Genomic DNA, 17,680 nt, shown 5'->3' on the forward strand with positions numbered 1-17,680 from the left:
TACAAGGCTCTGTTAATCCCTCTCTAACATTCTCACTAGGGTCCCCAGCTTTCTTTTGTTCTCATAATATCAAGCTACAACAATGAAGCTATGACAATGATACACACAAAAGAAATTTGTATACACTTGTCAGATACTGGGTAAAAATATCTCCCTCATAGGTACAGTAATGAGAATTAAAGCAAGAAGAGGCTACTGTGGCATATGGACAATCATTCCAATGTCTGAACACAAATTTATTTACCCAAACCACTGAGAACACTCACAGCTGTAGTCTAACATGGATCAACAAAAAATACCAACGTCATTACTTGTTTTTTTAAGATAATCAGTCTTCAGAAACATTCCTAGTTCATGCATACATCAGCTCTGGTTTTTAGTATTGCAAGGTGTAGCAAGAAAAATGCCATCCTCAGTAAACTTACTGGAGGGAAAAACTTGAGCATTAGAAAGCAATAGTTCTCCCTTACAAAAAGGGAATCTCCTGCTTTGACACAGCCATGCTAAAAATCCAGATAGCTTTTCTTTCGACAAGATATATCGTACTGAAGTCTATCATGGAGGTTACAAACATGTTGCTGACACCATGTATCTGAGAAAACAGACACTGTATTTTTTACTTTTCTTTGTTTCCTTTCCACTCCCTTATGTGAACTACTTTCAAAATTATCCAAAGAATTTATCAGCAACTTCTTCATTGACTTGTTTTGGTAAAAGGTATACCTTCTAGAGGAAAAAGGACAAAGGAGACACAGCACTTAAAAAATCTGCACAACTTTTCATAATAAAGGCTCATAAGAGCTGCTACAGCCTCATTTGCTCCCTTGGCATATGGTGAGGTCATCCTTTAGATGATAAAGCACTTCATCTTCTCCAAGAGATTTTGGAGACTATAATATCTGAAAGAGTCAAGTTCTACTGTATTTTTAAGGAAATTAAATCTCACCAGGAAGAGCTGAGGTACAAGACTCAAATGTTGGTCGCTGTCATACTTTTAGTTATCTTTTGAACTGTGTTAGCTAAACTAATGCAAATTCTCATAAAATCTACGAGGACAACACTGTGTATGCCATGTGTTTGTACCAATTTGATTTAAAACCTACTAAAGAATGAAGCCAGGGAAGAGCAGTGGGTTTTCAAAAGCCTAAAGTGAAAACAGTTCCAAGGAATATTAAAAAGTCATTTCCAGTCACTACACAAACCTAATTTATTCGCAGCATGATACCAACAAATCAGAGGCAGTATTCAACTGATCAGCTGTTTGAACAGGCATGGTTGTATATTACTCCTTGCAGTACCCAACAGAATCATATTTTCTTCATCTACATACTTAGATACTATTTATATGTCTCCTGATCAAGACTTTTCTCCTGTATTTATACTACATAAATAAAATAAAGCTAGGATTGTTAAGCTAGCCTTTTACCAACCATAAAATTTTAAAAACATAAAGTGTATTTAGATCACATGCCGAGATCTCCCTTGTGTGTATGGGAAAAAAAAAAAAACAACAAACCAACACCAAAACCCACACACCAATAAGTAAAGCACTCACCTAATGAGACAAAAAAAGTAATCATTATTCTTTTCTATCAGGGATCTTCACCATTAGCATTCTGGGGGAGAGAAAATTCACTAAGTGGCAATTACATTTAGGGAAAGCACCTTCAATCCATGACCTTTTTGTTTCACATTTCCAGATGCTAAAGTAATTCCTACTGCAGGATGATAATTAGTAGACTGTGCTTAAACATTCACATTATATTGAAATTGTTGGGTTTGTTTGTTGGTTTTTTTTAAATCGCACAAAATTACCATAGACTGAAACCAACCCTTCAGATTGTGACAAAAGTTTATTAAAACTTCAGAAGCTTCAGCTCAGAATAGCCAAGACGAGTATGCAAGTTTTAAGTATTTAAACTGTTCAGGAAGCACTGCAGATTCAAGAAGACCAAGGCCAATGTACCATCTGGCATCTCTGAAAGTGCATCCCCAATCCAAGTAGACTTTTTATTATAGCTCTTTCTCAAAAACAAATAACAAGCAAGTACAGATTAGAAAAAGAACAGTAGATCAGTAATACAACTCATATACATACAAGTGGCCTTGTTTCCAAATCTACATTCTATTCTTGCTGATGTTAACACAGATTTCACCTTAATTCTTACTTCTTTCTGGGAAAGCAAGAGAAAATCTGGTGTATTTTCACCTCTAGAAAACTAGTAATAAAGGAAGAGCACCACCATGATTCAATATTAACATCCTGAGATATTTTTAATTCCATGGAATTTCAAATCTTTTCCCCCAAGAACCAATTTAATCTTTTTCCCTCATTATTATTGCATTATCAATATCATTACAAGTTACTACAAGGATTAACATATGTCTAAGGACAGTCACAGTCCCAAAGGTGACATTTCAACAATAGAGAACAGTAAATACCAGAAAAAGAGTGACTTTGTCATCCTTAGGAACCAGATGTGGTAATTCAAGGCCTCTAAACAAATGCAAGAATGAAATATGCTTACAAGACAGCTGACTTCATGAACAATAAAGCTGAAAAAGTTGACCTTAGTCCAAAAGGTATTAATTTAAAACAAGGAAGAAGAGATACCAATTTCTTAATCTTTCTGTAAGACACATCACAGAGGTGCAAATGCACAAGCAGCCCTGACTTAAAGAACAGCAGGAAAAGCATTCCATTAGTACTTCATAAAGTTTTCTAAACTTAAAATTGAATCACCAACTAATACATTTAGTACTTTTGTAAGAAAAAAACAGGTTTGGAAGTGAGAGTGTTACAAAAGTTATTTTGGAAGCGAGTTGTATTTTTGACCTCCTGTAACAACCAGATTTTTATGAAGTATTTCAACTTCCTGTATGTTGAAAGGGGAGGTATTTGCAAACAGAAGAAAAGATTAAGCTTTACTGTGCTGTTATGTAAATATGTTCTGGATATCTACCTCAGCATCACAGGACCATGTGTAATGCAAAATAAGAGCCTACCAAGCCCAATATTCCATTTCTGACAATGGCCAACACTGAAGCTATTCAGAAGACTCCATAAATCTCTGGAAATGCAGCTAATTGCCCAACACCATAAACCAAGAGAAATTTCTTCCTGGCTCTGACTGCTCGGCTTTGATGCATGGATGGAAAACCAGTATTATCCTAGTTAGTACTCTTGCTAATGTGGTTAATCTTTACGGAACTGTATTATTTACCTTAGTGAATCATACAATTTAAATGCTATAGCTCAACTATGGGCTGTATACAACAATTCTTCCTATTTATTAGTAGTCCAACGTTCTATTGTTATGCAAGACACCAACATTGTTCTTTATTGTAAAAGTATGCTGGCAATTCAATTGTCTTTAAACCCACTTTTGCCTTATTCTCCCCCCACTTTTGAACTTGTTGCTTTTCCACATGATGAAGCAGAACAAGTATTTATTGAAACCTAGTTAATCTGAAGTTCTGGGTTTGATTTTGTAACAAGAGCATATTGGAGAATTCATTCTTTCTTTGGAGGTCTGAGACAGTGCCTGCTGTGATACTCACATTGTCATTTTACTACTGAATTCCAAAAAATTGGCACAAAGAAGCAAATCCAAAATGAGATTAAAAAGGAAGTAACAGTTTCATGTTAGTAGCTGGCTGTCACTCTAGAATAATATTTGGTTTAGAAACCCTGAGTTAATGAGTAGCCCATGGCTATATCATAACCATTGTCTTCCTTGGAGATTAGACTCCTTTTTGGACAGGTTATCTCATGGTATTTTTACTGCATGTCCTGTGCACTCCACCCACATCACCAGTCTCCGGGGATCTTGGGGAAACAAGCCACAGGGATAGTTCCTGTGAGCAGCCACATTATTACTTTCAGTGGGAACACGGATCCAATTTGGATTAGGTATTCCCACAGCTGTTTGGTCCTGCCTCTTTTTTTTTTTTTTGCGTGTAAAAAGTCCATATACTTGAGCATACACTAGTAAAAGGATAAGGGGACAAGCAATTTCAGTTAGACTCTTTAAGAGACTTCATTTTGGCAACAACCTTTCATAATGATGCAGTATTTTTCATCCAAAACATACCAAAGCTAGGATGCATTATCTCTCTTATTTTAGCTAATACAGACCAGATCTACTTCATTGTTTGGTCAGCAATACCAAACAGGTAAAATTAACTCTCCCTTCATCTAGCTAGTAAAACTTTGTGTGCCATTTTTAAAAAGTGTAAGATTTAGGATAGTGGATCGCAGAATTAAGAGGAATAGGGAGAAAGTAGTGCATCTTCACATTTCACTTTGCTAGGAACAAAAAGCTCTGGGTAGATTTGGTTTGCATGTGCAGTCTAGCTCCCCCATTATAACAGCCTTTGATGTCCTCCAAGCCTCATGCACTTTTTCACAGCTCATTTAACAGATGTCTAGTTTGACTTCTAGAGTACTTGACCAACATAGTAAGAGCAGCAAACATGGAGCAGTTACTAAACTCTAGTTTCAAAGGAAATGGCAGAGGACACAATTTTGCACAAAGTTGCACATTTCAGCCCAATCACATTTCCTTTTCCATCGCACTATCAAATCAAGCCCTCCAGAAAGCAAAGGTTCTCTCCCACTCAGATACTGTGTAGTCCACAAAGGGTACACTGATCTCAAGTTCAAATCTCACATCATTCAGAAGCCATCAGTGTTAATCCATTTTAGCCCTTGAGACTCATCAGTAGTATCTTTTGGCCTGACTTGTGATACCATCAAACTGCATACACTGATGTTTGGTGTAACTAAGACTAGAACCTTTGTCACAGAGCCAAACAAACCACATCCACACCTTGTAATAAAGTGTGCGAAGTCCACAAGTAGAAGAAAATATTATATACAAACATTTATGGGAAAAGAACTATTGGCCTAGGGATTAAAGGGCAGGCAGTAATGTTCACAGCCACAGGCAACTGAAAAGTCACAACAGACAGCATACTGTGATACATGGGTAGCATGTTGCAGGTATTTGCAAAATGTACACGTGTGACAAATCAGGCCACAGCATTTCACTGGATGAATGATAAATTACTCCTTTAGGTGAGGCATACACTGGAATTCCCTGGATCCAAGTTCTTCTTGCATTTGTTTTGACAGCTACGGTTCGATTACAAACAGTGATTCTACATAAGATACTACTGTGTGCAGTATTTTATAGAAATATCAAGCTCTTTGTAATAATGGAAAATAATAATTATTCCTTTATTATACCCAGACAGGAAATGATGATGTATATGCTAAGTTTTACTACATGTATGAGCACCATTCTTATTCCTGTATTTGCTTCCTCTTTGCTCAAATTCTATCTTCTTACTCGAACAGCAATGGCTGGTTGTTTTGGGGTTTTTTTTTACTGTTTGTCATTGCAAGAGTGCTTTTCTACACAGGAAGTGAAATCAAGTTAAAAGAGGGAATTTGAATTGTATCTGTTAAAACAAATTAAAACGTTCATGGACATTGTCATTCAGAAGTTAAACAACCTTCATGTTAGTTTAATTCGTGATGCCCACAGAAATATTTAACACCCTTTTATTTGACATTTTTGGCTTGGCTCAGAAATACTGCGGATAGCTGACACACCCTAAACAAGTAGGACCAATGTGCCAAAATGAGTCTGTCTTTATAATAAAGTTACTTCCTTCTCAAGAAATTTTTGCCAACTAGAAAATAAAAAAATGTTTCAGGATAAAATGTTTAAACATGGGAATTCAATAGATCTACTAAGCAAGAATATTTCTTATTTTATTTACTTCGAAAAAGGACTACATACATTCTGCTGAAAAAACAAATCTGCAAGTGATTTTGTCCCGCAAGGTAGTGGATAATTACACTGCATGTGTTTCATGAACTGCAGAAAATATTTCTCCATTAACAAGACTACTAATTTCAAGTATTCCCAACCAGTCAACCTAGTAAGTTTTCACTCTACCTAAAACCAAGATGAACTTGATTTAAACAAAAGCATTGATTCTATTAACAATAATGAGAAAATGCAAGTCTGTGAACATCTAAATAATATTTTGCCCACCTGGAAAGATATACCACATATAGCAACACCTGCCTACATTTTACTGGATGACTAGGCACATCCTGCCTGAAACAAGCCTGGAAAACACTTACAAACACTTAAAAAAAACCAAAACAAAACCCACCATCTTACAGTACTGTGTGAAAACAGAAAGGCCACCCTTTAAAAAGTAAACCAACCACGTTGCCTATAAACTTGCAGCTAAATACCTAGCTGTGCATTACAGGCATTAACACAGAATCTCCCCTTTCATAGATGAGTTTTCGTAGCGCTTTACTGCACCAGCTCAAGCCTCAACAAGCTCAAGTGACTCAAGCCAGTACCTTCATATTCAGCAGGGTGGGGCAAGAGAGACAACCTCATTACAGACATTCTGGGGTTATAAGAATGCAAATCACCAAATTCAGTATTTTGAATAGCACCCACAACTCAAAGCTAAAACCTGTGCTATGCCAGACCACACGGTAAAGGCCTATTATATGCCTAATAAGAAACATTAATAAATACATCTGAAAAAAACTGAAATTTCATGTTAGTCTTCAAAAATTGCTCATAACCAACAGCACCGCAATAATCAATTGCGGAATGGACACAATAAGAACAACTGTTATAGATGCCCATCCAGAAATACTGCGTAGAAGAAACAGTACTCCTTAATGCCAAAAAAAATCAAGCAGCAGACGGGCACCCAACAGACCCTCTACCTTATAAGATTAAGACTAGAAGGGGGGAGGAGGCACACACACAAAAAAAAACCACAAATAAAAAAACCCATTAAAAAAAAAAACAAAAACAACACCCACACCAAAAACCACACCACCAGCTGCAGTCATTAGGTTGAAGTATCCTCTTCATTATTTCTTCCGTTCATCTCTTACCAGTCAGACTTCTTCCAAACCTCAAAAATCAGCTAATTCAAAAAATGGCACTATCTGGCTACAACAAAAAGCAGACACAAACATCACCTGAAAATACATCAGAACTGCAGGTTAGCACACGCACCCCAACCAGAAATTACAAACGAACCAAGAAAGGCTAGCTCACAGAACAAAAGAGAAGACAACATTGAAGGGGATTAGGTACATCTGAGGATCTGGATAACCTAGACCAGAACCAGCAAATACTCCCATTCCTAATCTCTTTCTTTTCCTAGAAGAGATTCAGATAACCTTAAATAGCAAGACCAGTGCCCACCTGTGCCTTTTTGAATGTAGGTTGGTCAGCTCCTTAAAAATGTACCAGCCCCCTGCTAAATCAGCAGGTGAGATTTATCCAGCTGACATGGAGCTGTAGTACTAACATGGGTTTTTGTTCAAGACAGCCTATTAACATAAACAAGAGGTATAAGTATGCCCAGAAGCTTTTTGTTTTTTCCACAAGTACATCTGTTGGTCTAATAAAAGTTATTAGCCCTCACTACCAACTCAGTCCCTTTTATATCTGATGGAAAGCAGTCACAGACAAACACTTTATTAGACATGACAATCGTGAAGATTACAGACTGGAGTTCCAGCAACACCTGCATGTCATCAGAGAGAACACTGACTGAAAAGAAAACTATTTATCATTTATCACACCTGACAAACTTGAAACCACAGAGTTAACTCTGTAATCTGAGCCCATCCGCAAAGACACAAAACACCATGTTGTAAAAAAAAAAAAATCTCTATCCAGTTTTGCATAACCTGTTAAGATATACTGTATGGAACAAAGCCTTTCCTGAACAACTCCCTGCTGTTTTACAAAGAACCATACAAAAGAAAGAAGTTATCTAAATTAGGAAATTCTAGACTGAAGGAACATTAAGGTTGTAAAATGAAGCAGTTAAAAACATCAGTCTCAAGGTCACCTCTGTGCATCCTGTTTCACACAAATACTATGAGACTTCTCAGGTCACAGTCCCAACTATTTACACATTTCAGTGTAGAGAAGGGACAGTAGTGATCCAGTCATTGAATGCTGATGATAAAAATATCCGATGAACACCTTTCTAACCAGAACAGTGAAGAAAGAAAAGAAAGGGGGCAGGGGAGGGGGGAAGAAGCATGCAGATTATATTCTGAAGAGCTCAAGTTACTGGATCTGGACCATTTAAAAATACAGTTTTCTGCATGCTTACATTCTAGCTTAATGGATTTACTCTGAATGTTCAGAGTAAGAAGGAATTTGGTCTATGACAGTCATTCCTGTCTTGATTCCAGTTTAATATCTGACAGTCCTCAGGGCCTTGAAAATTGTATCTAAATTCGGGGGGGGGGGGGGGATTGGTTGGGTTTTGGTTTGGGGTTTTTTGGGGTTTTTTTAATGTTTGCTTTCAGTGCTCTTTTTCCACAGTCAGAAACAGAGCTTTGTGGATTGTGTGAAGAACTTGCACCCTGACCAGTTTCTCTTGGCTGGCAGAATGAAAGGAAACTAACTTCAGACAAAACTGCCATTTTTTCCCCCCTCCAAATTCTAACATTATATTACTGCTGTTCAGCTATTTACAGTTATACTCACCATTCTAACTCCAAAATTAAAGTATTTAAAATTATTGCACACTGTCTCAAGCAGGGAAACTCCTAGAGTACAGCGGAAGTGCTGGAACAGTCACAACACAACAGTTCTTCCTTAAGTATCTCACTGACATAACAGTCTCCAGTAATATTATAAACAACACAATTGCAAAAATGAATTTTAAAAATCACATTTATTCATTATAAAACTTAGTACAGTGAAGGACACAGTCTGATTTTTTCTTTTTTTAATGGAGAATAAGATTAGTGGAAAAATTGCTAAGGAGGGCATTAAAAAACTGAACCTAGCAAGTAAGTTTCACAACCTTATCACTAATTGTAGAAGGCTAAACATGGGTTAAAAATGATGCACAACATTACTTCAGTAGTATTCCACTAGCAGAAACCCACATTAAAGTTGTTTAATAGGTCACCAATGGCTGCAGAATATGCAGATCTGACAACACCAAGTTCAAACTTGTATACACAGCTATCTAAAAACTGCAGTCTCTTATTAATTTTGCTCTTTCAAGTATGCTTGCTCTGGGCCCACATCCAGTAGATGTAACAGATGGAAACTGCCAGTGAAATATGGCAAAGCTATGTAGGCCATCATGCATGAACCAGGCTTCCTGAAAACCCTCTTGAATCAGACTGCTGGATTCAGCCAGGCACACAAAATCCTACCTACCTTCACATTCATACCATGACAGAGCCAGCACTTTTCTCAGGAGATGAAACATGATTTAGAGCAAATTATAAATTCTGACTTATTCATACATATCCAGTTCACTACAAGTATATTTATAGTTTAGCCATAAACTGAATGTAACACAGTAGGACAGCAACTGTGACAGTGCTCTGAAGCCATTACCTGCTCCAAGATACTAGCCTAGTCATAGCATCTCCTATTTTCAGACATTCTGCAGTTCTTCCAAACAGTTCAAGCACGATACATCAACAGAAAATCACTAATTATTTGCAGAGTAATTACCACTAGTAGTCACATTACTACATGATTACATTCAATTGATTTAAGTCCTTGATGCCACCAAAAAGAATGTTCCCTAAGCTTTATGTTCTCACCATCTCCATAGTGCTATTAACATTATTCATGTAGCTACACAAACAGGCTGCAGGAACTCATTTAGCTGAAAACTAACCTTAGGAGAGGGAAAAAAGTAAAAGAAAAAAAAAAAAATTAGTTTTCAGTCAGCTAAGCATCTTAACCTATCAGCCCTCCTGAATACCGATGCTAACACAAAGGAGAAGGTAGCATGCAGAGATGCAAGGAAGGAGTATTGCTACCCTTTTAGAATGCTCAACACTTTTTCTAAGGGAAGTAATAGTTCATTTTACTTTAGGGACCTTGAGATTGATAGATTGACCTACTCTTCTTGTCCCTCAATAAAATAGTCATTGGAAAAAGAATGCTGTCATAACAACAAACCAGTATTCACATGCATTGTACTGACCAAAGGAAAGTAACTCTCTGATACAAATCCTGTGGTTTGCTAAAGTAACACGGGTTTCAAAATGCAGGATTTATTTGGCATTTTCTCCAAGAAATCAATAACTAACTATACCAGGACACTTCAGGGAGAAAGGCTCTGCAGTTATTTTTTATTTGTTTTTCATTACAGCAGAAAAGCCTTAACAGTGACAATCTCAGTACTATAACCAAGCACTTTCAGAACTAGAGAGACCCAAGGGAACAATATGCCTGAAAAGTTTAAATTGCTCTCATCCCATCCAGTCCTGACTCCTTTTCTACAACTATGATAGCCCTGGAAACTCACATTTCAAACTAACAGCACCTTTTTACTACTATACTAATGAATACTACAAGTTAATATTTAATGGAGATATTCTTTTATCTGCAGACTATGTTATACTAGTTTTCCCAGCTAGCTTCTTGTTTAGTACTGCTAATGTCTGGTAAGTGTATGAAATAATATCAAAGTCTCATAAGTAAGGGGCGAACTGAGTACAAGTGGCTCACAGACAGACCTAGATTTATCTGGGGAGAACAACCTCAGACCCCCTAGGTAATGTTACACCTATAAATAGAAATAAGGAACACATGAATACTACCTGTCCAATGGGACTGGACGTGTCTGGTTTACCGGTTCTGTTATTTTCAGCTCCCTCAAAGTAGGGAAAATGGCCTATGAAGCCAAGAATTTTCAGGCAATGTAATGCAAGGGAAACACCTGTTGTGAGGTCAGTTAAAAAACAGAACAAATAAATATACACACCATGCAAGCTGTGAAAGGTGAGAGGTTGCAGCAGAGCTTCTGGGGGAAAACTGCCTTATTAAAGGCAGTAGACTTTCTCCACTGAAGATGACTGAAGGGAAGAAGGGGGAAAGCATTCCTTATGGTTACAGCAGCTGAAGAACTTCCAATGTTCTTCCTTTCTTCCTTTTTATAGAAATATTTGCTATAATTAGGAAGTTTCAAACAGTAACTAGAATAAAAATCATTAGCTACCTTTTTAAATAAAAGTCTGCTAGGTAAAGACAGGAGTACTCTTCTTGGTTCAACTGTATTATGCACCAGACAAGCTGACAGCTAAGTATGCTGCATGATTTCTTACTGTTCCCACTACAGGATGCACTCCTTAGAATTAATGGACTTGATGATCCTTATGGGTCCCTTCCAACTTGAGATATTCTATGATAATGCATCCCATTCAAAAGCAACAATGATTTAGTCTATCAGCTTAAAAATCAGCATATTGGATGTTTACTTATTCAGAACTAGAACACTAGTGTGCTTTTTTCACATCTTGTCCTTAGCTGTTCTAGCTCAAGGCTCGGACTTCTCTGCATAACAATATTACTCATATTTCACCATAGTGCATCTTGAACTGGACAGCATCTTAAGGCCTTATGAGGAAATTTCTTAAAGACACTTCCATAAATGCAAAATGGAAGCCAACAAAACAGCAGTATGTGTTACTTTTCCTCTAGCCTTCAGAATCACTGCTGGGATAATGTGGCAAAATCCTATATCCAAAACAAGTGGAAAAACTGCTAGCTTTATTTTAAGCCCCTGACAGTTGTAGCTAAATAAAATAAATGCATGACACACAGGCCTTCTGTACTAGGCAAATCTAGCAGCGTGCAGACCTTGAGAAGTTCTCTTGACTGTTTGTTAAAAATCATCAGTATAGTATATACTTGAAAAGATTGAATTTGCACAGTTACTGTGCTGTCTTAATACAACATAATTTCCAATTATGGAAAATACCTATCCTGGCAGTGAAGATGAAGACTATGCAAGGCAGTGTATATATGTGGTGTTTACAATGGATTAATTGACATTACAAAAAATTTGCAAGTGTGAAGGCTATTATATCGGATTAGACATTCTTCAGTTTATAGCTGTAGCTACTTGCTTTATCTTGCAGATCACAGAGCACCTGAGTAGACCGAACCTGGCTGTGTTGTCTTCAGGCATATCCTGGTTTCGGCTGGGATAGAGTTAGTTTTCTTTCTAGTAGCTGGTACAGTGTTATGTGTTTTGGATTTAGTACGAGGATAATGTTGATAACACACTGATGTTTTGAGTTGGTGCCAAGTAGTATTTAGTCTAAAGTCAAGGATTTTTCAGTTTCTCATGCCCAGCCAGCGAGAAAGCTGGAGGGGCACAAGAAGTTGGGACAGGACACAGCCAGGACAGCTGACCCAAACTGGCCAAAGGGGTATTCCATACCATGTGACATCATGCCTAGTATATAAACTGGGGGGAGCAGATCACTGCTCGGGAACTAACTAGGCATCAGTCAGCGAGTGCTGAGCAACTGCATTGTGCATCAATCATTTTGTATATACCAACCCTTTTATTAGTATTAGTGTCATTTTATTATTGTTATTATTTTCTTCCTTTCTGTCCCACTAAACTGTTCTTATCTCAACTCACAAGTTTTACTTCCCGCCCCACCCCCAATTCTCTCCCCCATCCTACTGGGGGGGGGGGGGGAGGGGAGTGATTGAACAGCTGCATGGTGCTTAGTTTAGTTGCTGGCTGGGGTTAAACTACAACAAGGTACAAATATTCTGATCAGGAGTTTGCTTTTTTTCTTCTGCCAGCTGTATTTTCCTGATCTTTCTAAGCTATTGCTCTTCTAACTGTCCTCAAAGCTGAAGATGTGGGATATGAGAAAATGATAGTCTTCAATCATTTTTAGGCCCTCCTTTCCAAGTCACCAGGGCAACATATGAAAGAATAGATAATTCAGCAGTAGATGGTATGACAATATGAATAGCAAGACCTACAACTTTAAAAATTAAAGACAAGAGGAATCCCTACTGCACACAGCCCCTTCTCTTTTACTCCACTTACACTCTAATTAAAGTCTGGAAGAAGGAGCTGTGAATCTTTGTCAAGTCACCATAAGGCACAGAAAGGCAGTGACATAATACACTTGCATAAAGTTAGCATGCTCCCACAACTTATTTCTTACTGTCATAAATCCCCCCCAAAGAGCTAGACACCCTGCTGTCCAGAAGAAAAAAGTTTTATTACACAACATAAGTTTTGCATCTAAAATTTTATTTTTAACAGGCCACTAGATGCTGCAGTCTTCCCTCGGAAGAAGAAGAGTCCTCAGTACCACAGTGAAACCAAGCCACATGGATGAGGGCACTGACATTTTACTGGTACCAGAAGTGCCTGTGAAAGGAGTGGACACTGCAGCTCACAAGTACAAGAGATGCTTACCCTGATCCTGGAATAGCACAGTCCTCTGATGCAGAGGAAATTTTGATACACATTCAACAGAAGATAATCTTTATTGAAGAGTTTAGAGGTAGCATTTCACTTCTTGAGGATGCAGAGTTTTTCCTGTGCTCAGAGGCATTCAAGTAAGAATCAAGACAGAACACAATTAGTTTATGGAAACGGAAGCTTTCTTGCAAAGGAAAAAATGGAAGATGTCCCCCCCCCCTGCCCATTTCCTTCACTAAGAGTCCCTTTTCATAGGTCTGGTCTACATGCTGAAGGCTTTTGAAGCAGCCTATACAAAGGCTCTCCAGCTCATTTCTGCAGAGGTAGTTTTACTCCCAGTTTAAGATGCATCTACAGAGGTGTTTTGCCATCATAGCTATGTTAAACTGTTGCAGTTTTCTTAGTTTCAATCAGCATAGCCTATTAACCCGCAAAGTTTATAGTACAGATGTAGCTCCAAATTATGTTTTGTGTTTAACAGGTAATTGTCGGCAAAACAGTTTGTTTCTCTCTCCCCTTTTTACATAACAGTTCACAAAAAAGGCTACAGTACACAATCCTCCTCTATTATGAAAAAATGTGTTGCCGCATCAGACATCATAGCTGAAGATTAAAAATAACTGACACTGTGTCAGTTTTACTAGTACCATTAATGTTTTACTCCCTTTTAATTATGAACTTTAAAACAAATTAAAAAGCAAGTTTCATAACTGAAGGAACAATGCCTTTGTTGGTGCTCTGAACTTCAAGAGCAGATCAGTGCTATTTGTAACACAAAAGTTTGGAATCTCTTCCAAAGAGGGTAATATAGATCTCTGTCAGATGCTGGTGAGCAAAGCAACTAAACAACACTGATACCTAGTCAAAATTGCACTGAAAATATACCTTATGTACAACAAAAAGGCTCAAACTGGTCTTTTTTTTTTTTCTTCTTCTTTCCTTCAATTGAGAGAGTGCACTGAGGAAACCATAGTCTTTCACCAATATTAGTATTAAGGCTACATCCAGCAGAAGGGTAAAAGATACTAACCAACCACAGAAAAGACTTTGGATTTATTTTGGTGCTAAACAGAGCACTGTAACATGCCAGCAGCTCATTTTTTTTTCAGCTTTCTTCCCTAGGACTTGACTGGATTTTGAAGCACTTGACTGAACAGAAGGCAGCACCCAGAGAAGTTTTGCTGTGTGACCACATAAGCCTATAGCTGTTTGTTAATCCGTAATAAATTCACTATTGTTTATAAGCTTCAGCTTCCCTTTTTTGTATATTAAGCACTCTGAGGCGATCAGAGACACTTGGGCTGCTGCCCTTTGTCGTATGATTAGAACTTGCCCTTCCCCCACTTTCCAAGAGACCACAAGTGAAGGGGAGGACCAGCAGGGAATAAAGCAGATCTCGCTCTAAATCGTCTATCGGATAAATGCAACACGAGCTTGAAGGGTAGAGTTCCAGAACAGAAGGAACTGTTACTGCTGCCTAATTTAACACACTTGCAGTTGAAGGTTAACTTCTCAGTAATACTAAGTTAAAACACAGAGGCTGTTTCTCACATCGAAACATTAAGAAAGCACAACCGATAACATGAGACATACAAGAAGGGTATGGAAAGCACATGGAAAGCTGTAACTGCAAACCAGCAGTTAGGAATAAGAAAGATCACAGTACTTTTATTAGTGGTGACACTCACTTACTTAGGAGAGAGTGACAACACCAAAAAGCAAACCAATACAATTTGTTCTCCAGAGACATCGACACAAACTGATCGGTACTGGGAGTGACCTGTTTCCCTACTATTTCTGCAGGTTTTACTGCAGCCCTTCCCTTCTCACACAAGAGACCCAAACAGCTAAAGTTTTCACTGAAGGAAAGGCTGAGCAAGTGACATTACCCAAACTTCTCCCCTGGCAGGCGAATGTCCTCAGTTTCTTCCTCAAACAGCAAGAAGGATGTTTCCATTTAGACACATAGTTGCTAACAGCAGCCTTAACTTGGGACAGAATAAGAAAGAGTCCCTCAGGCCTTCTACCCCTCTTCAAAATATCAATGATCTCCCTTCCTGCCATAACCTCCCGCCTCCCAAATTCACACAAGGAGAACTCACAAAGTTTTAAAGGAGAAAACATTAAGACCGTCAGAGAGACAATACTGGGTTTGGTCAGGCAAGAAACTTATCGGGAAATAGCTAAGAACAAGTGAGGAACTGCACAAATGACTCAGGATCCATTCCCATTACAATGGGGAAAACAGGCAAGTCTTTTTCCACACATGAATGGATCCACCCACCCCAAGTCAAAAAGAACAGAACAAATGCCAATTTTTTCATAGCAACTTCAAAAAGCCCAAAATATTTTTCATGAGAAAACTGGCATTTTAACATATTGAGAGTTTGGCTAAACTAAACCTTGATTCTTTTCTGCTTCACAACATAATTCACACAAAATATGTACAACTGTGTAAATGAGGCATTTTGAGTCATCTAAATGTCTTGCATAAGTCCTGGGTTTGTCTTTTTTGTAATTACAGCAGCACTTTTTGACACTTCAGCTTTTACTTTTACAAAGTAAATATAACAGACCACCTGTACTTTGTGGTTGTTATGAAACAAATCAAAACAATGTATTTCGTATTTTCATTAAGACCATGTAATAATAGAGTGCAGCTCTCTGACTCACAAGACACAAGTCTTGCAGTACATGGCACATAGACCCCTTCACTTGCCACAAACACTGCATTTCTGCTGCTCAGCCTGCTGGAGGAAAACCCAGCCATCAATATCTACCCCACAGGTATTCAACATTCCCTCCATCAGACTGAGGGGTCAAACTTACAGTAAAACATAACAAGTGCCGTACTTTCACCAGCAAACAGTTCAGCTGCAGAGAAAAGGCAACACACACACACACAAGTGATCTTTCTAAGACACCACATCTAGCAACTGCAACAAAATCGTTTATGTTGTATTCTAGGCACATCATTAGAAAAGGAGGCAACTTAGATGGTAAAGATCACACTCAGGAACCGGACCAAACTACTGTGAAGAAGAAACTAAGGGCAGCGAGTTATCACTGCAATACTGGTTTTGCTGAAGCATAAACCTACTGCTCGTGCGATTTTGAAGCATAATTATTCACAGTTCACCTGAGTCCAGGTTGCCAGCACAATTCATGCAAGAAGTAACCGAGTTTATCTTGCTTGGGATACTGGTAGTATATCAGGTCACTCCCATCAGCTGCACCTCCCTCTCCTGCACCGAGGTTTTCAGACCTAAACCAGCAGCGAAGTGCTTCCTACCTTCCGTCTCCATGTAATTAGCACTATTAATCCCAGGCTATCCAAGCCCCCCGGCGTGGCTCTGATTTGGCTTTAATCTCCGCCTAGGCCTCTTCTTCCTCTCCACAGAAAGCCATTTAAACCTTGGCAAGCCTTTCGGTTTAAAGGGACGTTCTGTTGCAGACGGATTAGCCCCACACTGTATTGGTGGGAAGCAGGGAGACCTGCAAGACCCGGCCTTCCTATACCCCACCCCCACCCCCCTCAAAAAAAAAAGGAAGGAAAAGTTACTTTTTCGGAGAGCGACCGCCTGGGACAAGGGCACTTCTTCCTTCCCTCCAGCGCAGCCGGCTACACCCAGAGCAGCTCGCCCCTGCCTTCCCCAGCCGCCTTCCCTGACGCTTCCTCCCGCTGTCACCGCGGGACGCGAACGCACCGCCTGTCACCTCCGCTGCCCGTAACCCAGCGGTCGTTCGCGTTCGCGCCGCCCGCGGGGCGCCCCGCACCCGACAGGGCGGCCGGCGCCTCCCCGCTCGGCGGGCGCCCCTCACGCGCCCAACGGCTCGCCCTCGCGCCCCCAACGGCTACCCGCACACGGCCGGCCGGCCGGCCGGCCCCCCCGCCGCCTCCTTCGCGGCTCCGGGCTGCCCGGGAGCGGGGAAGCCTGCCGAGGCGGGTGCCGGCCCGCGGGGGAAGAGGGGGGGGCCCCACTCACCCCATGAGCCAGTCCATGGCTGGGTCCCGCCGCGCCGGGAAGCTCCCGCAGCCGCCGACTCCCCGCTCACCGCCCGCTCATGGGGGCCGCCGCTGCGGGCGCCGGGGCCGGGCTCCTCCCTCCCTCCCTCCCTCGCTCGCTCGCTCGCTCGCTCGCTGCCTCCCCGGCTGCCCGGCTCCGGCTGGGCGGTGCGGGCGGGGCGGCCGCCAGGCTGCGCCGGGTCCCTTCCTCAGCCTGACACTCGCGCACTGGGGCGGCCGGAAGTAAACACACGGCGCTGGCGGCCGCCAGCCGCCAACCCGGAAGCGTCCCCGCCTTCCCCCCCTCTCCTCGCCGACGCCCGAGGCACGCTGGGAAATGTAGTTCGGGCGCGGCCGGTGACTCTCTCACGGCCTGGG

At 40.2% G+C, this 17,680-nt stretch overlaps 1 protein-coding gene across 1 annotated transcript in view; it reads right to left on the reverse strand.

The window, feature by feature from the left end:
- MOB2 (MOB kinase activator 2) overlaps positions 1-17,413 on the reverse strand; it is a 121,403-nt gene extending 103,990 nt beyond the window's left edge. The window contains exon 1 of the mRNA XM_049820784.1: positions 17,283-17,413. Coding sequence (XP_049676741.1) covers positions 17,283-17,299 — 17 coding nt within the window. The 5' untranslated portion in view covers positions 17,300-17,413. The remainder of the gene's footprint in view (positions 1-17,282) is intronic.
- Between the last annotated feature and the right edge of the window lie 267 nt (positions 17,414-17,680).

The sequence above is a fragment of the Accipiter gentilis genome, chromosome 17 (genome assembly GCF_929443795.1).
Source record: "Accipiter gentilis chromosome 17, bAccGen1.1, whole genome shotgun sequence".
NCBI classification, from domain to species: domain Eukaryota; kingdom Metazoa; phylum Chordata; class Aves; order Accipitriformes; family Accipitridae; genus Astur; species Astur gentilis.